General features: G+C 53.7%; 9 protein-coding genes across 9 annotated transcripts; 3 read left to right on the top strand and 6 right to left on the bottom strand.

Moving 5' to 3' along the window:
• Positions 1-98: 98 nt before the first annotated feature.
• Positions 99-1,355, top strand: M409DRAFT_27489 (uncharacterized protein; the record flags this gene model as incomplete). The annotated part of the gene is made up of 1 exon (XM_033808594.1): positions 99-1,355. The coding sequence occupies one exon, from the start codon at positions 99-101 to the stop codon at positions 1,353-1,355; it is 1,257 nt and encodes a 418-aa protein (XP_033662997.1).
• A 109-nt stretch (positions 1,356-1,464) lies between these two features.
• M409DRAFT_27488 (uncharacterized protein) lies at positions 1,465-3,021 on the bottom strand (the record flags this gene model as incomplete). Its single annotated transcript, XM_033808593.1, has 2 exons — positions 1,465-2,820; positions 2,875-3,021. The coding sequence occupies 2 exons, from the start codon at positions 3,019-3,021 to the stop codon at positions 1,465-1,467; spliced, it is 1,503 nt and encodes a 500-aa protein (XP_033662996.1).
• Positions 3,022-3,429: 408 nt separating this feature from the next.
• On the bottom strand, positions 3,430-4,780 carry M409DRAFT_27487 (uncharacterized protein; the record flags this gene model as incomplete). The annotated part of the gene is made up of 2 exons (XM_033808592.1): positions 3,430-4,566; positions 4,616-4,780. 2 exons carry the CDS (start codon positions 4,778-4,780, stop codon positions 3,430-3,432), a joined length of 1,302 nt encoding a protein of 433 aa, XP_033662995.1.
• Positions 4,781-5,205: 425 nt separating this feature from the next.
• Positions 5,206-6,933, bottom strand: M409DRAFT_27486 (uncharacterized protein; the record flags this gene model as incomplete). Its single annotated transcript, XM_033808591.1, has 3 exons — positions 5,206-5,646; positions 5,699-6,702; positions 6,756-6,933. The coding sequence occupies 3 exons, from the start codon at positions 6,931-6,933 to the stop codon at positions 5,206-5,208; spliced, it is 1,623 nt and encodes a 540-aa protein (XP_033662994.1).
• A 538-nt stretch (positions 6,934-7,471) lies between these two features.
• On the top strand, positions 7,472-12,965 carry M409DRAFT_58550 (uncharacterized protein; the record flags this gene model as incomplete). The annotated part of the gene is made up of 5 exons (XM_033813941.1): positions 7,472-7,888; positions 7,968-8,082; positions 8,136-11,088; positions 11,120-11,163; positions 11,380-12,965. The coding sequence occupies 5 exons, from the start codon at positions 7,472-7,474 to the stop codon at positions 12,963-12,965; spliced, it is 5,115 nt and encodes a 1,704-aa protein (XP_033662993.1).
• A 427-nt stretch (positions 12,966-13,392) lies between these two features.
• M409DRAFT_58549 (uncharacterized protein) lies at positions 13,393-15,128 on the bottom strand (the record flags this gene model as incomplete). The annotated part of the gene is made up of 3 exons (XM_033813940.1): positions 13,393-13,475; positions 13,535-14,144; positions 14,190-15,128. 3 exons carry the CDS (start codon positions 15,126-15,128, stop codon positions 13,393-13,395), a joined length of 1,632 nt encoding a protein of 543 aa, XP_033662992.1.
• A 664-nt stretch (positions 15,129-15,792) lies between these two features.
• On the top strand, positions 15,793-16,751 carry M409DRAFT_58548 (uncharacterized protein; the record flags this gene model as incomplete). Its single annotated transcript, XM_033813939.1, has 3 exons — positions 15,793-16,033; positions 16,122-16,571; positions 16,606-16,751. The coding sequence occupies 3 exons, from the start codon at positions 15,793-15,795 to the stop codon at positions 16,749-16,751; spliced, it is 837 nt and encodes a 278-aa protein (XP_033662991.1).
• A 215-nt stretch (positions 16,752-16,966) lies between these two features.
• Positions 16,967-18,909, bottom strand: M409DRAFT_27481 (uncharacterized protein; the record flags this gene model as incomplete). The annotated part of the gene is made up of 3 exons (XM_033808590.1): positions 16,967-16,984; positions 17,033-17,557; positions 17,605-18,909. The coding sequence occupies 3 exons, from the start codon at positions 18,907-18,909 to the stop codon at positions 16,967-16,969; spliced, it is 1,848 nt and encodes a 615-aa protein (XP_033662990.1).
• Positions 18,910-21,925: 3,016 nt separating this feature from the next.
• Positions 21,926-24,587, bottom strand: M409DRAFT_58546 (uncharacterized protein; the record flags this gene model as incomplete). The annotated part of the gene is made up of 6 exons (XM_033813938.1): positions 21,926-22,403; positions 22,552-23,019; positions 23,084-23,207; positions 23,248-24,173; positions 24,286-24,406; positions 24,464-24,587. The coding sequence occupies 6 exons, from the start codon at positions 24,585-24,587 to the stop codon at positions 21,926-21,928; spliced, it is 2,241 nt and encodes a 746-aa protein (XP_033662989.1).
• Between the last annotated feature and the right edge of the window lie 11 nt (positions 24,588-24,598).

Here is a 24,598-nt window from a genome sequence, read left to right as displayed (position 1 = left end):
ATAGAGTTTGGGACCACGACGACACCTCCTATACTGCCTGCTGAAAAGATAGCCTCGATCCTAACACCACACTCAAACACAACGACTAGGCCGCAAATATGACAGACAAACAAGATGGCCCTAGATATCCTGTCGTCACGGGCCTGGAATTCTATTCCACCGACGGCGGGTCCAAGCCACCAAAAACAACAGCACTCCGAGAAATAGACATCGAAGACTGGTCTTCGTCTCCTTCCGACGCAGCGATGAAGATCCTCTCCATACGACTCGACTCTACGCAACGACATCCCCGACGCGGATTCAGTGTCCCATTCTCGCCGAAAATCGTTGAAACAGCAATCTGGCGGCCAGAGGTTTACTACAACCTCGCTCAAAACCCAGGTGGAGGAGCCGCTGGCTTAATCGATGAACCTCCAAGATTCATACTCCAGACTCCGAGCGATCACGAGCCGTTCTGCTCGCTCGCAATGTCGAAGAAAGGGACGGTCGTGAAGGGTATATATTCCTACACAAACGACAGCTTCGAACCCACCTCCATCCTCGCAGAAGAACTCAGTCCCTCCAGCTGGCGACAGTCCGGACTACAGATCATCAACCTCCCCCAAGCGATTCTACGCCAACATTCCAACCACATCTCCAACAAACTCACGCACCTCCTCGACCAAATCGAACACGTAGAGAGCACCCTCGCAACCGCCACCACAACGCAGTCTTTCTCCCCTCTAATCACCACCCTCCACACTAGCCACCTCGCCCACCTCGCCCTCCAACGCCGCTCCCGCTTCGAGTCAACCCTCCTCTCCGCCATCTCCACCCTCGTCTCGCATTCCAAACACGCCCAAACCCCCTGGCCCGCCCTCTCCCCACAAACCTCCGCCCTCGAAGCCCGCGCCTTCGATCTCGACTTCCTGCCCGGAAGAATCTCCAACGCCCGCGCCACCATAAGCGCCCTAATCCAACACCGCAACGAAGAGCGAAACCTCGAAATCGCCGAAGCGTCCCGCCGCATGGCGGCGTTCGCGTTGAGTGATAATGCGAGCATGAAGACGATTGCGATCATGACGATGGTGTTCCTGCCCGGGACGGCGGTGGCGAGTTTTTTCAGTATGAGTATGTTTGATTGGGGAGCGCAAGGGGGTGGAGAGATTGCGAGTCGGTGGTTGTGGGTGTTTTTTGTGGTGGCGGTGCCTTTGAGTGCGGCTGTGGTTGGGGTTTGGTGGGTTTGGACGGGGAGGATGAGGAGGGGGTTGGATGGGCGGGAGTGGGTTGGGAAGATTGGTCAGGAATCAGGGGAGAGGAATGATGAATTTGAGTTGCGGATGCAGCAGGAACAGGTTGTGTCTGTGTTGAAATGACAATGGAACTATTGGACGCTATACGAAGCTCCCAACAATGTTGTCCTTCTGCGTTGGAACGCTCTCTTCTAGCGATTTCAGTCGGCTGCGCTCGAATCATCGAAGCCCTTCAACCCTTCTTCGCCTTCTTCTGGGCTGCAAGCCGGCGCTCCAGCTGTACGATCTTCAGCTGCAGCTTGGTCTCTTTCAACTGCGATTGAAGGTCCTGTTCGTCCTCGTCCTCATCCATCTCTTCTCGTTGCATTCGACGTCGCTTTGAGGGAGCTGGCCGTCTATAAGGCTCCTCTGCTGTTGCGGCATCCCCGTCTTGCTCTCGCATGTTGGAACTCGTCGCCGACTGATAGACGTCGTCAATAGGCTCCTGCTTCACTGGACCCGCTTCTGGCTCAGGACTCTCGGTGAGGTCGATGATGTCGTCGACAGGCTCCTGCTTGATGACAGTCTTTCGTGCTTGCGGCTGTGGGCTCGTGAAGAGGCCCGTGGGATTGTCGGCGTCGTCCGACTCTGGCAAACGTGACGCCTCGCGCCTGCAGGTGGAGTTGGTACCCTGGATATCCTCTTCAACCTGCTCTTCCACCAATTCTTCAACCTGCTCTTCCACCAACTCTTCAACCTGCTCTTCGACCTGCTCTTGAACCTGCTCTTGAACCTGCTCTTGATGGTATTGATCGTCAACTTCCTGATCCTCCATGTCCATTGTCGGTGCGTCTTCGCGCATCCAAACCGGTACATCGTTAGGCAGAACGACATTGGAAGCGCGTGGAGCGAGCTTGCCCCTCTGGTGCCACGAAGACGAGTTGAGGCAGGTGTTTGCGTACCTGAGTAGATTGTACGCTCGGTTGTAGGGCTCCAGATCTGACTCGATGTACCGCGTCTTCAGCTTCGGAAATTGAACAGTCTTGTTTGACACGTTGGGTACTCGTTGCATGTGTGGCATGTTCGCCACCAGACCCGTCCAACTCTGTTTCTGAAGGACGGGGTCCACGATGCTGTCGGGTTGTGCGTCAAGGTCCTCAACCATGAGGATAAGAAGGTGGGCGACGTACTCTTTCGTCTCCTCGATCTGCTGTTTTCGAAATGCTTCCCTGCCCATTCTCTCAGTCCGTGGAGTCTTCTTCTTTTTCCGGAGTTGCGTGATGGCATTCCCTCCGTCTCTCAGCTTTAGCGGGAACCGACTCTTGTCCGAGCCTGGCTTTAGGAAGTGATCTCTAATGATCCTGAAGACGGTATCCTTGCGAACTCTAGGCGCACCTTCCTCCCGATAGTGCAGGTAGTATTGTAGAAAGTAGTGAGAAAGGACAAATAGGCGCAGGTCGGCTGCATTCGTAAAGCCCAGATACGCGGCGCAGAAGTATCGTTGCTTGTCAAAGTCGATGAAGCCGAGTGCAGTCTCGCGATTGCCAGGTGTGATGGCGTCAGGGATTTGGCGAGTAGTGCCGTCGCCGATGTCGCCATATTCATCGATCTATCTCACAGTAAGTTAAAAGGTGAGGAGTGGAAGCTCCTCGCAAGTGCGTACCTCCTCGTCATCGACATCATCGCTGGCCTTCCGCTTGCCACGCCCGGTCGTCGAGGTGGCGGAAGCCTCTGGTGTGTCCTCATAAGATGAGGTCGAGTGGCCGCCCGTTCGAGGCGCTTGGTACACCGCATTCGTGCGTGGCGGCATTTTCGCTCTGCTCTCCAACCGCAGACTGATGAGGACACCACGATGTGACACCAAAGTTGTTTCGTGCGGCGGCACGTTGCATGAGCAAACGCTACGTGATCGGAATTCGAGCTTCAAGGTTTGGAAGTTTCCAGAGAACTTCAGCTAGCGAGACGCTAGCGGCTAAATTTCGGCGTCATGTGAAAGTTGAGGTGAATGGGAAACAACAGGAACTTCATCAGCGTACACCTAGCTGTCAATCGACGGGATTCCTATACTGATGTTTGTTGTCACTCAGTCAGAAGATGTTGTATAACGTACAAAGTAAATTCATGGTCGCTTGAGTTCATCGTGGTGCCTGTCCGCTGTTTTCTTCAACGTCCAGTTTCCAGGTCTCATAAGTGCCGAGAAGTTGTTGCCATCTCAAGTTTAATTCTCCTTTTTCCTGGCCGCCATCTTTCGCTCTAGTAGTACAATCTCGAGCCTCAGCTTTGCCTCTTCCAGCTGAGACTGAAGCACCGCGTCGTCTTCCACACCCTTGCCTTTCCCGTTCCCAGAGACGCCTCGTTCCGCTGAATTGAGGTCGCACGTAGTCCTATCATCTACCACCCGTAGATTGGGCTCGGGTCTCTCCTCAAGATCTGGTGATTCTCGTTTCAGAGGGATGCCCATTTCGTGAGGTTCAGGCGTGGTAGTGAGATCGATGACTTGTCTGTGGCGAATCGGCTGCCCTGATGGTAAACTCTGTGTGACTGGCCTGGCCTCGCCTTGTCGCATTCCGTTGTCCACATGGTCAGCACGCGCCGTCGTCACTGGATGGGGCTGCATCCAGTGCGGTATGTCAGCGACGGTGACGCTTTGACAGAACCTAAGCTCCATCTTGCTCATGCGCTTCCAATTGGTCTTGTTGTACGCATATTGAGCGTACCGAAGCAAGACCATCGCTCGGCTGTACGGTTCCAGCTCTGACTCCACGAAAGCAGTCTTAAGCTTTGGGTACTTGATGGGCATCTCCGTGATATGTGGAGTCGACACCACATGAGGCAGCGCCTTGTTGAGCTTCGCGACCATACTCTCCTGTGTTTCTGGATTCACCAAAAAGTCGGCCTTCGCGTCGAGATCCTCCACCATCAAGATCAGGATGTATGCCAACGAAGTGGTCCTCGGCAAAGCCCGCTTGTGCGACCCTTTCTTTCCAGACTGCGTGCCAGTCCACCCAGGTATCTGCCCTTTTGGATGGAGTTTGAATGCTGCGCCGGGCCTATCCTGCATTTTCACTGGGTACTTGCTCGCATCTGCTGCTGGATTGAGGAAGGACTCTTTGATCTCATCGAACGCACTATCAGCGAACAGGCTGTTGGACCAGTTGTCCTCGGTCTTGTATCGAAGGAAGTGCTCCAGAAAGACGTGAGATGCAACGAATCTGCGCAGGTCGCCAATGTCGCTGAAGCCCAGATATGCCGCCGAGATGGGCTCCCGTTTGAAGACGTCGTAGACGCCGACTAGTGAAGCGAAGACTCCATCTGGGTTGAAAGGTACCAGTTTCCTCACTCGTTTGGTCGCAATCTACTTTCTGTGAGATTGGGCAAAGTAGATGTAGAGAAGCGGTACGTACCTGCTCGCCATTACCATCACCTGCAACTTCGTCCTGATCTGATGGCTTTCGCTTTCGACCATTGCTCGTGGATTTCGTGCTGCTTGTTGCCATAGGTATGGTAGAGAACGTGTCTCGTGGAGGCGGTTGCTTTGCGTCATGGACTTCAAGTACTCCTGACGCCATCATAGCTGCTCCTGAATTGTGTTGTTGTATGTGTTTGGGCTGGAGTAGTAACAAGAACAAGAAGGGTTAGTCAAGTTCAGAAAGGGTTGAGCGCATGCAACTGAGTGACATGTGGTGGCCTCTACATGTGACGTCGAGACTAGCGCGACGCTACTGAGCCGCTCCCTGCGCCGCTGCATGTGAAGGCAGGAGCGAGGTGAACAGACTATGAAGGATGACCAGAAGCAGAAGTCACGACTGCGTTGAAGAGAGTGAGCTCAGAATTACTTTTAGCTTCATTTGGATTTTCTTCTATGCATGCTCGAGCATATATGCAAGGAGCAATGGTGTATCTCAATGAGACGGAGTTCCCACCGTGCGCGCTGGTTAACGCATCGGTGGAAGAATCATAGCTAAAAAAAGACATACTCGCTCAAAACACAAACCTACGCACCCTCTCTGCGCGAGAAAGTGAGCAGTAGGTCGTCCATTGGGAAAATGGTCGCAAACACGCGGATCTCCTCACTCGTTGGGGTGATGGTGTGCTTCCACTCGTATTGTGCACTCAGCTTGTGCAGCATGAGCATCAAGTTGAGAGTGGCGTAGGTCTGTCCAAGGCAGTAGTGTGGACCGGTGCCGAACACCAGCCAGTTCTTGCCCTGCTCTTCTGCGTTGCCGGTGATCCATCGCATTGGCTCGAATTCGTCGGGTCTCTCGTAGGCTTCGGGGTCGTGGAGAGACAACCAAGTGGATGGAACGATCATGGAACCCTTCTTGGCGACGTAGTTGCTCTCTGGGATAGGGAAGTCCTTCTTTACGACGTATGGAACCATAATGACAGGTGGGCGGTAGCGGAGAGTCTCTTTGACCACGGCACGAGTGTACTCCTGCAGTGACGTTAGCATGCAAACAAATCGCTTCCTGGAAAAGTGAACTCACCATCTTCTCAAGAATTTCAAGAGACACTTCCTGGTTATGATCTGGTCGAAGTCTGTCGCCCTCCTCGCGGACCTTCTGCAGAATGTCCGGTCGGTCTGCGCAGATTTGAAGCATCCAAGAGCAAGCGCTGGAAGTAGCGTCTTGCGATGCGAACAGGAAAGTGAACACAGTCATGCTGATCTCGAGGTCTGAGAAGTTCCTGAGAAGCATTGCTGGCTTCTCCTCATCTGGCACCTTCTCGCCCTTGGCAATACGCGCACGGTAGCGGTCCGAGTCCAACATCTGCACAATCCAGCGGTCCATGATACACTCTGGCTCAGCGCCCTTTTGCCTCATGCGAACACGAGCCTTGGCAGCACAGTTGGCGAAAGCTTCGAGGACCTTGTCGGCGCACTTCTTTCCATACCAGGTCTTGGTGAATGGGAGGATGATTGGGAAGTTGACCAGCTCAAGTGCAGCCGTAATCAGGTAGTAGTCGTCAGCGATGGCCTTGACACCCTCTCGCGACATGTAGTGGCCGACGAACGTGCGGCAAGATACAGCACACATCAACTCGCGGAGGTTGTACACCCATGGCTTCGGCTCTCCATTTGCATTCTGGCTCTCCCGTAGGAAGTCCTCGAAGTATTCGGCATACACCTCTTGCTGACCTGGCAGGTAGGTCTCGAGCGCATTGCGAGTGAACAAGCCATTGAGGCCTTTGCGGTATTCGACGTGCTCCTTGCCATCCAAAAAGACCCAGTTCTCGGGTCTCAGCAGCTTGTGTGCGACGTCCACCACGCACGGCTTGACGTACATTGGGCTGTTGAAGACTTTGCGGGCGGTGTCGCGGGTGGCAGCGATGATGACGAACTTGTGGAAGACGGAGACGCAGGAAAGAGGACCGGAGGTCCACTTGATGTAGTACTTGTCGAAGGAGGGCTTGACGCTATCGAAGAAGGGGCCGACGAAGGGGATCTTCCATGAATCGCCTACGAGAGGGCCTTTGTGCGACCAGTATGACACTGCCAAGTTATCAGTCCGTATCCAACGCAAGTTGACGCCGCTGCTTCCTTACTCTGATCGTATACCACGGCTGTGAGGAACAGCGTCAAGAAGACGCCGAACCAGCTGACGGGAGAGGCATTGTCGAATGCTTTGCTGAGGATGCCGGTGTTGGCAGATGCAATGGTAGCGTGGATGGTGTTTGGAATGGCGGTCGACGACGCGTTGAACGCTTCCATGACCGAAGCCATATTGCAGGCGGGAACTCAATGCGTGAAGAAGTGGAGAGTTGTGGTGTTCCTGGGAGAAAGTATGGCTGCGCTCCAATCACAAGCCCGTCGTCCCTGAGTGCGGTAGCTCTTGTGTGTCGAGAGACTCCCCAATGCCTCTTTCCCGTCTCTTTTCTCGTGCAACCCTGCGACCAGCGGGAGAGACGTCGCGGAAGACTGAGCTGCTCGTGGAAGAGAAACAGCAGCAGCAGCGGTAGATGTAATCGAAGCGAGTCGGGGCCAGTGCGGCGAGCGGTCAAATTCAAATTACCTCTGCACGGCGCCTCGTACGATGTCCAGGAGCTCAGACCACTTCTCGTGAGATCTAATCTGGCTTACCTAACAGCAGCAACAACAACATGCACATGCCGCAGTCTCGTCCTCTTTATATGTACCCGTCTCAGTCGGGTAGCAGCTATCATCGTCTACACCATCTGCACTCCTCGCCGGCCCGTCTGATGACGCTGATGGCAGCTCTCTCACGGTCAATCACTCTCGATGCTGGAAACGTGGGCCCATAATGGCAAATCTGACGCCTCCCATTGGATCTCGCCTGGCTCACGGCTTTGTCAGGGAGAGTCGACCTGACACCTCTTCCACGCCCATCCGACGTCCATTGACGCAATTTCACATGCCGATAACCGCTATGTCCAGCTCCACCGAAGACGGCGATTCCCTACTACCTGATTTGGCTGCAGCCCGTGTCTTCACCTCCGGGCTTGAAACTCCGTCGTTTAAACCCGAGATCCCGGTCGACCTCACCTCTACCGCTCTCCTCTCAACCAGAATGCACTGCATGCTTCTCGTTGTTGGGTCTTCACAACAAACATTGCAGGAGCTTCGGACGTTTCAATGCATCAGAAGCACCTTTCAATCTGGACATCAACGAGACCAGGGCGATGTATTGCTTGCAAAGCCGGTCTTTCAGCATCAGCAGGTTTGTGTAGACTGTCTGCAGGCACATCTTTCATTCTCTTCGCCCTTTCAGTCTGTCTTGGTTGCTACAGTCCACGCAGCACTGGTATCTTCCATTTTTGGCTGCTGAACCCATGAGAATAATGTCAAACCTTCCACCGCAGCAATCGAAGGCACGAGATCCACCGCAATTGCACATGAATCTCCCTTTGTGCAGTATGATATATGAGAAGCGCTTCAACACTGCTTCTTCTGCTTCATCACTCAAGTCAAGCTCATGTCCATCGAGTTTGGTTTCAAAAAAGACCGCTTCGTCAAGAACTTTCCTGATCTGTATTCTTCACCCGAGAAACCAGCTCAGCCACCTATGGCTTCCTCCGATGATGAAGTCTTGGGCGACATCTTGATTCAAGCTGTAGACCGCTCAGCCGACGATTCATCCAACCCACACGAGACCTCACCACAGCCGCAAGCTGCACTACCTTCACAAGAGACCACCAGCAATGCCACCACTTCCAGCAATCGCAACACACCCATTCCCACCATTGAGTCCAGCGACATCACAGTCACGATCGAATTCAGATGCTCAGACACTCAAACGGAGGCGGCAACCATCAAGGCCTGGCGACCCATCTCCAGGGACATCAAATCCAGAGCGTCGGAGAAAGACTTCAGTGAAATGCTGCGAGAAGCGCTACGTGAGAAGCTGACGAGCGAGCAGCAGCTGATAGACCGCCTGCAGCTGTCTGAACAAGAAGTGCATATGTATCCTGCAATCACATTCAACGACTGGAGAGACCTATATCTGACGCCAGACGTGCGCGGCACATTCAAGTTCGAAGTCGTCGAGGATCTTTTCGTTCGGCCATTCGACCCCAAAGCAATACTTGTCATCGTTGATGTCGCCATCCGAAAACTGCATTCAGAGGCAGACACGTTCCTGAAGCCGAATTGCGATCAGTTCTTGCCTCTTGGATGGGGCCCCACTCAGGAGCCGTCATACTACCGCATCCCGAACGGCAAGGCGTTGACAGGCGCTCGTACAACGCACCTGGTGAGATTCAACAACGGCATGCTGAAACCCCTGACAGTCGAGTCCTGGCTCGTCTCAGAACGCCTTCTAGGTGATGTCGAGACCGGAAAGGTCCTGAACGACTTCGAGCCGCCGATGAAACCATTTCCTCATTTCGGACAACCAAACGCTGCGTCGTTAAAGGATGCTGTCAAGAACAAGATCGAGAAGCTGGAAAAAACGTCTACGCTTGGTGTTTCTGATCGAAATGTCCCCGGTGTGCCAAAGCTCAGTTTCCAGCCATACGCCTCGAACAATCTAGGACCGCTTTCAGCAGTCGACAGAGTGATCCCAACCGCTATTCGATTTGTCAACCGCCTCTCCCAGAACCAAAGCTTGGACATACCGACGACAGAGTGGTTTCCCTACTACAGCCACTTCGATCCAGCCCGAGTCTGTACGCTCTTGCGAAATTTGCTGAACAAAGATACAGAAAGCAACAGTAATCAATCATACACCCTGTTCTCCAGAGACGAGTGCGACAAGTGGAACATAGATCTTTGGGTCATGCCTCAAGACGATGGTGAGCGCAAGATGCGCTTCTGGTGGTGTGGCAGCCTGGCCCAGTTTTTGTCCGATGCTGATGACTGGAAGGACGATCTGCGACTCTACATGGAGGCACACATTGTGCCTGTTACGACACAGCATTGCCAAAGCGAGATCTCTCAGTCAGCCCAGAAAGCCAGCCTTCATTCACCTGTGGCGACTTCTGAAGCCGGATCTTCAGGCTCCTGCAACGCAGAAGATGCAAAGAGTAGTGAGGGCCCCTCAGCTTCGTCGGACGCAGAGGCTGTCAGTGAGGATCCAGAGCCTGACGAAACTATCTTCAATCACAACGACAGTGGCGATGAAGAGGACGAGAAGCTACCGAACTACCTGTCTTGGGTGGAGCCAGATTCAGGCCCGCGTGGCTGCAGCGGCCACATTCGGACGACGTTTTCGTTCCCCAAAGAACGCTACCAATTTCCTGTGCAGGAATTGCCTGTGCAGCAAAGTGTCATCTCCTTGGACAAGCCGCTGTCTGATCTACCTGAAATTGTAGATAGCCACTTTCAAGCCGCCTCACGACCTCATGCCGCATATGTCTCTGACTTTCAACAGCGCGGCGGAAAGGTGGTTTTGGACATGGGAATATCCTTCAAGAAAGACAATTCGGGGAGGAATCACTACGTCAATGCCAAAGAACTCGAGAGATGTCGAATCAAACACTTCAGAGATCTTTTCAGAAGCCACCACGATGTGAAGGTCGGAGCAGTGGTGCCGGCTCATGCTAAGATCGAGTTGTTTCTCGGCTCTGGCGCAAGCAAGACTTCGTCGCAGGCGCAGAACTCCTCACAGACGCAAGAACAAGCAGACTCTGGAATCCGATATCATCGCTACGGAACGATTTCGTTGTCACAAGGAAACACAAATCAATCACGCCACTCACCAATGAATCTTGCCTTGCTTGCTCGTTACGATCCCGCCGACCCGTCTACTTGGAGGCCAGTCCAAGTGCCTTACAGAAAAGTGAACGGTACGTTGATAGGGACGTTGTCAGAAAAAGAGGAGAGCAGTCATCAAGAACCCTTCCAACCTGGAACGAGACTGGTCAAGAAGTATCAGGGCGTACCACAGCATCGCTCTGCTGATGCCATTGGATACCCCTTGGAAGTCTACATCAACTGGGTGCTGAAACAAGCAGTACAGCATCGCTTCTCGGAGAGAAACGTTCCAAAACTGCCCAACCTCAGCTTCATTCAATTCAATTCAGACAGTAGGATCCCGTCCCAGGGAGACGCCGAGAAGATCTATCTGGCATTCCGCATCGAAAATCGGCTCCATGAGCTTGGTCTCGAGGATGTCGCAGTGCCTAGAGATGTCCTCATGACTGTCAATGCGTTTGCGCTTGCCTCTCAAACGTTCCCACTCATTGACGGAACTCTGCAGGCGAGGCTGGAGCATTATGCGGCGACTACCGATCACAAGATACGCTCTGGGAAACATCCTTCACGACTCTTCCACGAGGACACCAAAGGAAAGTGGAAAATCATCTACTGGGTGATGCCGCAGGCAAGCACGATGCAAAAGCTACGCCCTTATCGCAAGGGTGAAGTCAAATTGGAGCAGTTTCTGGACAAGCACATGGTGAAAAAAGGTGATACGAGATTGTACATGGAGGCGCATCTGATTCCGTCCTAGGGACTTCACTGTGGAAGCTGAGACTTGGTATCGATTGAGGTTGGGTAAGTATCCGTGCCACCATCAGTCTGCATCCAAACAGATCCCGTTTGAATCCCCTGCAGGTCGAGCAAACACAACGTGCATGTCTTGGCCATTCTCTTTCCTTTCGCATCTCACCATCTTATTCCATCGTGTCACAAATCGTTCCATTCCAGTCTTTCTTTCTGATCTCACAATGGAAGATATGCATCACATCAGCAAGGCTGTGGGCTTTACAGGAAACACCATCAAGCGCTGGCTCGCCACCAGTCCAAGACCAAACGCCGAACAAACAGATGAGATGACTGAGCCGGAAACGCCTGTTCGACTGATTCAGGATGAAACCTTACAATCTAATGGACTGGATGGCCGCTCCAATGCCCCACGAAAGAAGTCCATCACCATCCGCTTGTCCTCGTCCCGCTCTGCCTCCATTCCATCGTCCTCATCCAACGAACCACAAACGCCATCCCACTCTCCAAAGATCATCTTCCAGAGCTCAATCGACGGCAGAATCTTCGCTGAAGCTGACGATGCTGACGATACCATCGATAAAGTCGACCCCTCGATCAAAGACCCAGTCCGCATCTCGGTACATGTCTCCTGCAACGGGATGATCTACGTCCACAGAGCCGTCATCAGCTTGGATTGCCCCAGGGAGGGACTGACTACAGCCATTGCAAGGCTGTGTGCCGACTGGCGCGCCTCACAGGCAGAGTACTTACAATTCCTCCAAACCCACGGCAAATGCGTCCACATGGTCGCCAACATCCACTTCGGCGACCACCGCGACTTGTACGTGAGCGGCAACGAGCAAGGCTGCCACCGCTTCGAGACTCTGCGTGACTTCTTCGACAGCGAGGAACTCCACTTCCTCGAGAGCACCGGCAAGCTGCCCATGATCGGCGTCATCGTCACCGTCCAAGCAGAGAACATGCCCGAGGGAGGAGGTGTATCAGAATATCCTTCCCCGACAACCACCCAATGGTCCCACCACCGCGTCGGCGGCTGGACCATCGCCGACAAGACCGAAAACTCCCAACACTCTCCGCTCAGCATCGGGCTCTACGCCCCCTACGACCGCGCCACCGGCCACATGCACGCCAAACTGATCGAAATCCGCGAACGCGAGATCAACAACCTCCTCATCGACTCCTTCACCAACCCGCTGAAACACGACCACATCACCACGCCCTCGCACCTCGAACCCCAATACATAGGCCTGACCTCAGCAAACCACAAAGTCCACAAACTGATCAAGCGCAACGTCCTCTTCAACGCGAAATTCCACCGTCCGGAGCAGAACGTCGCCATCCTGCCGATGATGACCTTCAATGAGTTCACGCGGCCTGAGGGGGCGGCTCATACGGATAGCATCTCGAACGATCCGATCCACCTCGCCGTCCGCCTCGTCAACGCCCTGCCTCCAAACCTCCAACACATCCACCTCCCCACCAACATCCTCCTCACCGTCCACCCCGGCAAAGGAACCAAATCCGCTATCATCACCACCCTCACATCCACCCTCCAAGCCTACGGCAAGAAATTCCTCTTCGACCATCTCGGCATCGGTCAGCTCTTCAAACCCAAGATGCACGAGGATGGAGTCGTGAGGGACGTCTGGAACGAGCATCGTCTGGATCTTTGGGTTTTGCCGCAGAAGGGCCATGGTAGGATGCATTTGTTCGAGAGGGGCAGTTTGAAGTGGTTTTTGGATGCGGAGATGGCGGCGGAGGGGGATCGGAGGCTGTATGTTGAGGCGTGGATTTTGCCGGGGGTGGAGAGGGAGTTGTGGGAGGTTGTGAGTGAGGGGGAGGATGAGTGAGAGGGGGTGGTTGTCTTGAGCCAGGTTTGGCCGTCTTTGAACGCGTGTGAAAGTATATCAGGTCTTGCAAGCTAGTTGAGTTTCGACTCTCGTCATGGGGAGTTCCAGCGATCAATATAGTACATGTTGAATACGGAATGAATCGCTCATTGTAATCTTTGAGCAGCTTCCAGCTATCCATCGTGAAGTCCAGGCCAACATGACCCAAATGTGGCAGTCTTTATTGTGTATAGTGTGGCAGTTCTGCGGCCGCAGTCGTACAACTTTGCGGCCCCTGAATCGTGGATTGTACTCACTTCTCAGCGCCTAGCAGACTTCGCCCCTGAATCTGAAGTGAACATCACTCAGTCCAGATTCAACCCAGAGCCCCGTTGAATGAAATAAACGAGGAAACCACAGATTCATTATCGAACACTTATGGCATCTATCAAGCCTTATTCCCATAAATCGACCACAAAGCACACCCATTCAGCGTATTATCACTCAACTGTCCCCCATCACTCAACGGACCTGTGAAAAACCAGTCAGTCATGCTCATCTACCACAAAACAATCTCACTCCGAACTTACATTGCTCCACCACAGTCATCAACTTCCTCCTACACTCGTCCCCCTTCGTCCCAAACTTCCTCCCCGGCGCACATCCCGTCTGGAACCCCAAATCTCCAAAAATCGCCTCCATCTTAATCGCATACCCCACAGCGACATAAGTATCCCAACTCGCGCCCTCAGGCGGCGTCTGGTAGAAATGTCCGCCGGGATTGAAGCTCGGATCTAGCGTTTGGTCTCGATCGCAGAATTGATTGATCGCGGCGACGGCGTCGTCCCTCTTCATGGCGGGGATGTCGTGCTTGCCACCGCAGAGCGTCTTCTCGTTGATTTGCGTGGAGAAGGTGTAGACACCGCATGCGTCCGTTATATTGCCGCCGTATTTACCCGTGGTGGTGGTGAAGTCCGTGTTGCAGTCATCAATGGTACGACGGAGGAAGCGCTCGCAGGAGGTTCCTTCGATGAGGTATCGGGCCTCATCGCCTTGTTGGGGACAGGTTTTGTCGGAGCTGTATTCGAGGGAGAGGACCATCTCGCTGTTGCCCAGGATTTCTTTGTAGGTTTCCGTGTTGCTGATGTCGGGCGTGCTGATGCTTCCGGCGTATTTGCCGCAGAATTGGTGGATGGCGTCCTGGAGGTGTTAGTCTTGATCTAGATGGTCGATGGGAGTACGTACGAATGCTTCGTCGCGGTTGACGCCGGTCCCCAGAGCTGTGCCTTTGCACACTAGATCCCCCGGGTTGAACTCCATTTGCAACGTCCAGTCTAGACAAGCATCCTTCACGGTACCTCCCGACTTCAACAATGTGTTTGTTTGACAGCCATTCAAAGCCTCGCCAAGGAAGAACTTGCAGTCCGATTCGTCAATGGTCCAGCTGCTGAAAGTATCTGAGCAGAGTGGATACGCAGACACGCTGACGTTGATGTTTCTTCCAGCCCCGAGGCTGATAACTTGTTCAATCGGAGTCCCTGGAATCGCAGTCTGGTTGGACTTGTCCTTACAAAAGTCGTCGATGATCTGGCTAGCTTTTGCTTGTTCGATGACCGGGATGTCTTTCGAGGGACTGACGCATTCGATGTCATTGTCGTCGTAGTAGACAGGTATCTGATCAAGGATAGACCTCATGTTCTTCGGTACAGGGTTGGATATGGCCGTCTGCGTTCCACGGTCGGTCGTGCTGCTTGAAGATGAGGTCGATGTAGTTGTTGGATCAGGCTTGGTCGTAACAGGAGGGCCAGAGATAGGGGGTTGTGGCGGGTCGACTGGAGGAACTCCGGCCTTGGGAACCGCGAGCCATGCAAGGCCTCCAGTGAAGATGACGGCTTCAACTGTCTCGCCCGTGGTATCTGTCGTGGTGATGGTCGTTGGTGTGGTCGCGGTGGCCGCTGCAAATTCTGTCAGGCTGGTAGCGTAGAACGTCTGACTCCATGTTGAGGCACTGTTGCTCGCAAATGCAATCGTCGAAGCAGTAGCACCAACGCCGAGGCCACATGTGGTTGCTCCAGTGTCCGTCGTACATGTAGCGAGGATGTCACGCTGTTGGGCTCCCTGAACAGAACTTGCTTTGAATGCCAGAACAACTCCCACTACCAACTTGTATAAGAAGGGGTTCATCGTGGAGGGAAAGCAGGGGGACGAGGGTAATGAATGAGCTGGACGCTCGGTCGGTAGAGTTGAAGGCACATTATGAACGAACACGCCTGCTGTTTGAATGCATTATCAGTATGACGGGATTGAAGGGGCAAACAGAGTACAGCGTACCGCCAAAGGAGTGCAACGTCTCAGGTAACCGCTACGGCACAGCGACACAGCCTTGTGTCGCTTGGCCGCATAGCCTGGTCTCTGAGGTCTGAATATGGGTTTGATATGTCGGGACCGATAAGAGATGCATCGTCGTTGCCGTCATTCGTTGTCTTGACGCTTGTGGTCCACTGTGTATGGCGTCCTGCTGCACTTTGCCTCACCCTGCGATATTTCGCCTAGAAGTTTAGAAGTTGGTTGCTTCGGAAAATAGCTGAACTCACATGAAGTACTAGTCTAAATGGAAGATTGTACATTGAGACTCCTGAAGCGACTCGCCGTCCTCTGTTGGGTGCTGGAGCCGCAGGAAGGCACAGCTCGCCGACAGCGGTAAGAGGCAGTTTCTTGCAAGTTTCGAGAAGGTCGGCGACAAGAGACGGGCATGGCGATTGCCCTCGATTGGCCTCCAGAACGTATCGGTGATATATAGTGGTATGCGTATCTTCAACATCGGTTTTTGGAAGGCAATTCTTCCGCCATGCTTCTGTTTCTCGCCCCTTTTCTTCTCCTGCTCCAGCAGGCATTCGCCTATGCCGTCAGCAACGAATGCATCGACCCCGGTTTCGTCGTACTAGGGATCAACATTCCTGCTGCTGTCGACGAGGCGCTCAGTATAGCAGAATATGGCGGATGGCGACTGCAGACAAATCAGCCAGCAGTGGGACAAGTACTCCAGCAGCTGTTAGGGAACGATGGAAACGCCAAGTCGATGTTCATAAGTAAGTCGAGATCTGGCCCCTTGAGACCCCTTTCCAGCGTTGTGTACATTTCCGAATAATCCTGTCGACGCCGCTAACTCGTGGACAGATCGAATGGCTGCGGTGCCTGCCGCCTTTGGCCCGTACTCTGGGCCTTTCAATCCACTCACCATGCTTGACCATACTGTGGTCATTAAATGCAAGCCCACCACTCTCACACCGGTCTTCCACATTCCGAACGGCAACATCCTCGGATGGAAAGATGATGACTTCCCCATCATGCCAATGATCAGCGGCGCAGATGATCCCTGCAATCCCAACATAGTCGCGATCATGTACATGACCGGATACTCAAGAACACAGAACCTCGCCGGCACGGCACTGCTAGGTCCTTCGCATGTCATAATGCTCTGTAGCGTCGCTCCCGGACAAGCGATGTACTGCAGAAACACCATCGGCAAGGACTGGGCTCAGCGACGGTGGGACGGCCAATCTTTCGATGTGATCGGGCAGTATCTGCCACCGACTCTGTTGCATGAAGCGCTACATGTAGCTGGCCGTAAGTATGAGATCTACTGTATTGTATGCGTTAGCATTCCACTCACAAGCCACAGTCCCGGCTACACTCCCGTCTGGAAGATCAGAGATGTATCAGTGGTCAGGCATCGTCACATCGAACCGAAACGATGACAAACAAGCAAACGCTGACGGCTATTCGACCTTGGCGTCAGGTTCGTGAAGCCCTGTGGTCAGACTTGAGCGGTTGCTAACTGCTGCCGCAGTGCTTTGGATGAAACGACACACAATCGGCTCGCAAGGTCTTTGGGGTCGACGACATCGCGTAAACAATCGTCCTGGCAACTCTCCAAATGACGGGCACCCTTGATATTTGTTCCACAAATGCACGCCTGTCTCTTTGCAAGGATCGATGAAATCTCGTAATGGTATATGTTGCTACATCGCTCTTTGCGTCTGTCTCCGTTAGCATAAAATTTCAGAAGCCGATTCGAAACAACTTACAAACTCTCCTTGCGCATTGGGCGTTCGCCGGCGAACAAGATAGAGCCCGCGGACAGCCACTTCATCGAGATGATTCAATCGTTCTTCCCAACTGTTTTGACGTACAAAGAACCCGTCCAGCCACTGCCATCGGTGCGCAATCGCCTTGCGGGCTTCGTCAATTTCAACGCATCTAGTCTCCACTTGTTGCTTATCCCCTACCAATCTGGCGGGTAAATCGGCTTGAGCAGTATGTGACCTGGACCCGATTTCGGCTTGAGCGGCGTACGGCCTTCCCGTCGTGAAGAAAGTGATATCTCTGTCCCAAGCCTTCCTGAAACCAAAGTGCAAGGTCAACTCTACGAGGTTGGACTCTCCAGCCGCCATTTCGTCCCAGGTAGCCCGAAGATCAGCAAGAGTAGCCGAACAGCGGTGCGGGTCTGGCGTAAAGAAATCTACGATCAGATGTCCTTCGCTACCTCGACATACCGTCAAGCGTTCAAGGCGAGGGAACAATGTTGTGACTTCAGAGCTGAAGCGAGAGAACTATGACAGGTCAGCGGAGAGCAACCAGCGTGGCATATATAACTTACCAGCTTTGCGTTCGGAATGTCAATATCCAAAGCGCGTAGGCTAGGGCAAGTCTTACTGATGGCATCCAAATCGTATGAAGAGACGGAATTCGGCCAAATCACTTGACGGAGTCTCAGACCGGTCAATTGCTTTCCCAAACGCTCCAGCACAGGTCCGCTCAAAATATCTGCCCCGTCTAGCAGCTCGACCTCTGTGAGAAAATAGCAACGTGAGACCATCTCCTGCACCTCACTCGAGGTCCACAACTTTTCGCAGTATTGGTCTTCGAAAGCTGCAGGATTGTGGCAATGAAGGCGGAAGGAGCGAATATTCAAGGGGCAAGGTCCATTCCTCAGAAAGCTGAAGCAAGACAAGCCTATCCTTCGTAGCTTCGAAACATCTGTAATGCTGCTGAGGGCGAAGTCCCGAATTCGACACACGCAAAAGTTGTCCAGCTCAAGCGTTTCAAGCGCAAGCTGTCGTCCGGCCAACAAGAGCGGGCTTTGCAACCACTCCATCGAGCGTACAGGAGCAAAGACAGTTCCTCGCGAAGGCCTTGTGAACACGAAGTGGACTTTGGAGCCACCCCAGAGTTTCCCGAGAGTATAAATCTTCAAAGACTTCAGTCTCGGCGACAGCACAACGAGCCTGCCCAGGCTGGAAAGTATCAGGGGGTCTTCCGAGGGTAGCAGTAGCTCCAGTGTTGTGAGCTGTGAAGCCACACGGGTCATGTACCGTAGCTGCAAATGGTTGATGATAGGCGAGTGTGACCAGACAGCGACTTCGTACGCTCGTTCGCTGCGACGAATGTGAATGTCACACGACGGCCGGGACGCCAGGACCTCGAAAAGGGTGATGGGCATCGGAGATAGTGCTGACCACGTGAAGGAACTAAGGTTCATCAAGGCCAATGCGCAACACATATGTTGCATGAGATCCCGAGAATCCGGACTCATGGAGTTATCGTCAATATATGTTGTAGAGAAGCACTTTCCCGAAATCCAAGGATCCTCAAATTGACTGCCGATTTTTGGCCATGGAGGCAAGTCGTCCAAGTACCAGTCCTTCACGACAAGATCTTTCACTCGATGCCGCAAATCCGAGTCCTGTTGTAGTCGTCGAAGCAACCGTAGATTCGCCTCCTGCATCTTGACAGAAGCCACAATTTCCAGCATTTGATCAATCAGCCTCCGAGCGACATGATTCCATTCCCAGCACACACAGACCACATCCAGCAGGTCGTACTTGGAAAGTCGAAGGAACACCTCTCGGAAAACGTCCGGATTGAGGAGTCTGATCGAAGGGGTCACTAATGCCGTAGCCATTGTCGGTGACCTCTCGTGACGTAGGTATTCCAGAGAGGAGGAGTCCAAGGCAGTCTTGGATTCGACCAAGTCGAGGTTCTTTTAAAGGGCCTGTGGGCTGTGTATAGACCTTTGGGCGGCAATTTGGAACTTGCTGTGCCTCGCGTGCCCCATTTTTAGACCTGGGCGTTAAGGCGGGACGCGATGGACCGCCGCTGAGGTTTCGTGCATCTTTGATCAAATGTTTTGTACCGCAGAAAGATAAGCAGATGCGTTTTGAAGATGGTGGAGGAGATGTTGGTGAAAGAAGGGATGAGATGAAGTTGAGAGAAGGTTGCGCCTCCCTGACTTTTTGGGACGCCACCCTGGCAGCCCCAACTTGACGTGCAAAGGTGAACATATTTCTATGCCAGCACAATCGTGAGGACGCCAGGTATTGATCCTGGATTGTTGTACTGGGATTTGCGGCCAAGAACAGCAGCTAATAGATAGTGCCATGATGGTATCATGCCGAGACGAATTAGCACAGCGTCGAAGCGCTCAGCGGCGCCGGTATGAAGTCCAAATCGTGTCAAGAAGTCGGTCGTATACAAGGTCGTTAACATCTAGGGCAGATTGCCGCCCATATGCACAAATGCTCCCCCAAAAGCTCCATTCACCAACCATCATATCGCCACCAAGGCGTCCCTTCCCCTGCCAAAACCATTCCAGCGTTAAAATTGAACAAGAATGTATCGCCAAACCTCATGCAAAGAGCTGGGTATCATCCCTCTAGAAGCCATCATCAAGTCGTGATAATAAGCCATGCATGGTGCAAGAAATCCAAATCAACAAGGACCAAAAATTGCTGTCCGGCTCGACCTACGAGCCCCGACGAGCTTCCTGGGCAGCACTGCTTCGTGAGCTGGGAGGCTCTCCGCTGCTGATGCTTTCGCTTCGCGCGAATGTGACGCGTCTCGGGGTGTCCATATCTGTCTTCATTGGCGACGCTTGGCTCGACGAAGCAGTTGCGCTGTAAGGCATCTGAGAGGTATGAGGAGACCCCAATTGGAACAGCGCTTGAAGCGCATCGCGTTCTGCTTCGATCGTCTGCGTCTCTGTGCGGATGGTTGGTGGACGACGCGGAGCCGCATTGACGGGCGTGCGAGGAGGCGACATGGCACTGCCATTGCTCGTAGTTGGGTACATCTGCGGCCCAGGCTGAGGACGCGAACTGGACGTCGGCCTGATATCAGGTGCGGGCTGCAGATGAGGCGTTGGTGCAGACTGCTGTGGAGCATATGCGTAGCCAGAATACGTTCCCGAATGCCTCTTTGAAGGCGGCTGGCCATTGACTTGGAGTGTCCCGCGGCTTGCATTTTCATAGACCGACAAGCCTGCTGTGCCGTTGCTGAGACCGCTGGTACTCGGTCGCGAGTCAACGTGAGACATGCTGTTGCGGTTGTTACGCGCTCGATGTGCGGCTAGCTGTTCGACTTCATGCAGAGTCTTGTGTTCCCAGCCGTGCTGCACCTTAGCCATGGCATACCCAAGTCGCGTCTTGAGCGTCGCTGCAAGCTCGCCCGCCTTGCTACCTGATGAAGAGATAGATTCGCGTCGCGAGTCTCGGCCTGGGAACATGGACGTATACGGCGTGTTGGAGAGGCTGTGTGCGTTCTTGACATGTCCGCTCGCGGTCCGCTTGGCACCATTTGTCGCGACCGGCGATGTGATGCTCATGGGGCTGGCCAGAGCATTGTCGCCGTTGAGGTGTGGTGTGCGATTCGCATTTTCTGGCGTTGTGTCTCGCGGTATTTGCGAGTTGTGGGCAGTTTGTGCTGCATCTTTGGCTGCCTTGGATCCGGCCGATGACGAAGGCGATGTAAGGTCGGTGTAGGCCGTGATTTGCGACAGATTGCTGTCGCTTCCCTGCAGGCCCGGAGCGATGCTGCTTCCCGTACTCTGCACGCTCACGAACGATTCCTGGGAGGCGGGAGCGGACAGCGTCTGGTGGTGATTGTGGTGGTGGTTGGAGTCGGAGTCGTGGGCCGCATGCACTGTACGCGTCGTGGCCGGTTTGTGGTGGGGTTCCCGCATGTGCGACGACGTCTGCTGGTGCGATGCAGGCGCGTAGTTGGTGGCCGTCATGGTTTCCATGGTAGATTGTCGATTGCTGGGGAGGAGGCCGGCCAGGAGGGAGTATCAGTATCGAAGGTAGGTGGCAGTCGCAGTGCGAAGTCGCAAGCGAGACGCGAGCGAGGATGAGTCGGGAATTGGCGTTGGCTGGTGACCTCTGACAACGCGGACTCGCTCAACGCCCGGGCTTCGACGCGGTCGAGGCTGGATCGAATGGGCACCTTGATGTCGTGGGTAAAGATAATAAGGCTGTTGCTAGATCAATGCCTCCTCGACCGTCAACAATTTACGCGCACAGCAAGACGTGTAAGTCGAATGGTGGAGGGTGGACGCACAAAGGGTGGCTAGTCGAGTCCTCGAGCACTTCGACGGCGTCGGCGAGAGACCCCACCGTGTTGGTCACGGGCCATCTCTAAACCGCGAATTCACGTGCCGCTTTCATCTCTCTTTCAGCCTTTCCACCGTGTTAGAAGTGTCAGTTTTAAATCTTCTCAAGTGATGATATTTTCTCAAAACCGTGCTTGTCATCGGTGTTGATTTTGCATACCGGACGTGGTTGCTCTTCTTTGGACTCGTGCAATGGCCTTGGAACATTGATTTTGCGGAGTCAAATCTTCGCCATCGCGAGTCCCTGCATCTCTCCTCTTCCCTCCACCGACGTCAACTTGAAGCACTCACAAACCCAAAAACCACAAATGAGGAGACATTGTTCGAACAACGGCAAGTCTGGTATACAGAGCCTTTTTCAAATGGTTCGATACCATGTTGAAAGCCCTGATCGCTATACGGTAATCCTAAACCCATTGACTGCTCTGCCCGAGTCTTTGACTCGCGTTTTTACGCGTGTCCCATTGCCCAGCAAATACACAGAAACCATCGCATACCCAGTCCCAACCCACACAGACATGCCCTCTGTGTCTGCTCAAACCGTGGCAGGGTTAGCATGCTCAGCTTCCCGGGCCAAAGCCTCGTTCACCAACTTCTCGGCAGGAACAGTCATCGCACGATCCAGGGGGTCTGGCATTCCGCGATGTCTGCCTTGAATCATCAGAGCGCAGAAGATGACCTTGCTGGCGGGCTTGAACTGAGTGCAAAGACTCGTACTGGTTCCCGTGTAGCCTAAGCTCAACCCGACGTTGCCGTACGCGCTGACGACCTCAAACATGATACTGAAGATGGTGACATCCGGGTCCTTTTCGACGCGATCGCCTTCGATGAAGAGAATGATCAGAGTGCCCAGAGTGAGACACCACATGTCAAAGCCCAGCTGGTCCTTGAAGAGCTCGCGAACGCGACTCGATCCGAACTTGCCTGACTTGTTGCTTTGCGAGTCGTCGTTCTGCGACTCCTCGTTCTGCGACCCCTCGGAACTCGTCACAACACCGGGCCCATGCACGTTACTAGCGCGCATGGTGATGGTGATGGGATACTAGGAGAAGTACATCAGGGCCAAATAGAGGCCTTGACGCCCGGGTGCAACATGGCGATGCTGGTTTGAGTCAGTCAGAACTGCCAAAACATATCATAGCTGGCCTGGGGCTCACTTACTTGAGAACAGCTGCTCCAGTATGTCTCGTGTTCACGGCTTGAAAGTTGGTGGCGAGAACTTGGTCTCCTACAGGGAGCGCTTCGGTCTTGTCGAGACCAACGGGAAACTCAGTGAGGACCGGACGCTTCCAATTGGCGAGTCCAGTGGCGAGCGCTTCGAAGAAGTTGAGTCCAAGCCCTATGCCGAAAAGAATCCAGGTTTGCTTCGCCGGGAAAAGCAGCAGACAGCAGTGGCGAGGATGCTGTAGCAAGTAGTTGACCGCTTCCCGCCATGAATGATCCTTAGACCAGCTCTTCCAAATTATCCAGATGAGGAAGCGCAAGAATACGGGATACATAGTGTTACCTGCATACTGCAAGAACGTCATGAGCAAAATCGGGGCGGGGGCGTCGGCGAAGTGTATCATCGAATCCGGTGTGAGGGTCATGCCCAGGTTGGTGAACATCGATACCGTAGTATAGGCTGCCCTGTGTACAGCATCAGTTTCCAAGACCATTCATCAATTCAGTATATATAAGTATTAGAACATACCACCAGGCTTTGCCAACGCCTTGCGAAGCCAGATAGTCTGCGTACTTTGCGTCTGCCAGATGGATCCAGATGAGGAGGCCGAAGAACCCAATGAAAAACCACAGGAGTGGATACGCTGCGGCGACTTAACTTCCGTACACAGGCTCTAGGGGAGGGAAACATACCAATGAGAAGTACGAATAGCAGGACAAGAGCACGTTCCTCCGTTCCGCAAAGATGCCACCACATTCCCGCTTTCGCGCGCAACGCTCTGATCTCCGCGTTATTCGCTCTTGAGGAGACCACATCTGCGAGAGAAGCAGGAGATCTTGGGTGAGAATGCGCTGTCGGAGGTCCTGGAACGAACATGATCGATGCAATGTGCTCAATCCTCTCTGCGGCTCTAGTGACGTGGGTATGGCTTCTTCTGCGCGAGTCCACGCGAGCGAGCGTCTCCATGCCGTCTGTACGCTCAGCAGGCTGCGTAGATCGGCTGGATTCGTGAGAATTTGAACGACTATGATGCGCCTCATTGGCGAAGTCTTGCGCCCAGTGAACGTGTTCGTCAAGGAAAGGTTCTGCATCGTCATGATGAGAGCCTGCTCGCTGAGCTGCGTGAACTGCATTGCTCGCGGAAGCGCTGCTGTCGTTACGGGAACCGGTGGTGCTGATGGAGGCCGCAGAGCCAACGCCAGGCCGGCTTTCTTGCACTTGAGATCGCGCAATACCAGCACTGCTGGTCAAGGGCGCGGGCGCGGGCTCAACGGGAGAGTGTCCATCTTCCACTTGCGACTGCGGCTCATGAAGGGAAGGGCCTGTCTCGCCGGTTGCAGGAGCGTCGTGTGAAGCAGCTCTTCCGAGCACAGAGAGCTCATATTCGCCGGCGTTCTCATCCAGTAAGGACTGCCGACGGCTTGCTGTTGTCGATGCCGTTGGCGTGGCTGGTGTCGGAGGCAGTGAGCGAAGCCGGCGAGCAAAGTCGATGAACTCCTTCCTGATGCGCCGAAGCCGTTCAACAACGATCGTAGCGAACCCAAAGTTCTGGGATGTGATGATCGGGAACATGTACAGGGCCCATTGTCGCCAAGTTGGCAAAGACTTCAAGTCCACCCTGTGAAACGTCTAGTCGTAGTTCCTCGAAGCAGAACAAAGGAACAGAGAGCAACAAAGGAAAGCGGCGTAGGAAAGACCCATTGTTGAGCATGCGCTCTTTTTCCACTTACACATTAAGTCCAGTGGTGGTGCAGGCGCTGACAGCCATGACGAGAGAGTCAACAGCAGACATGCCACCGTTGAGGCCAATAGTTAGCCAGCACAAACCACAGCACACGATGATGTAGAACCCTGGCGAGTGTCAGCGACCTCAGTAAGTTTGGAGACCACATCAGCCAGTGGACTTACAATGCAGCTTCACGAAGTTGGGCTTGCGCAACGAGCGTACGGCGCGGCGCACATCGTGGGCAATGGACTCGATGGAGCCACCGAGCGCAATGGCCAGGATGAGAATCCATAACATCCAGCCCATGGTGCCTGCGA

Source organism: Zasmidium cellare (genome assembly GCF_010093935.1).
Source record: "Zasmidium cellare ATCC 36951 unplaced genomic scaffold M409scaffold_37, whole genome shotgun sequence".
Classification (NCBI taxonomy): domain Eukaryota; kingdom Fungi; phylum Ascomycota; class Dothideomycetes; order Mycosphaerellales; family Mycosphaerellaceae; genus Zasmidium; species Zasmidium cellare.
The sequence above is the reverse complement of the archived record's forward strand: the minus strand, read 5'-3'. Positions and strand labels throughout refer to the sequence as shown.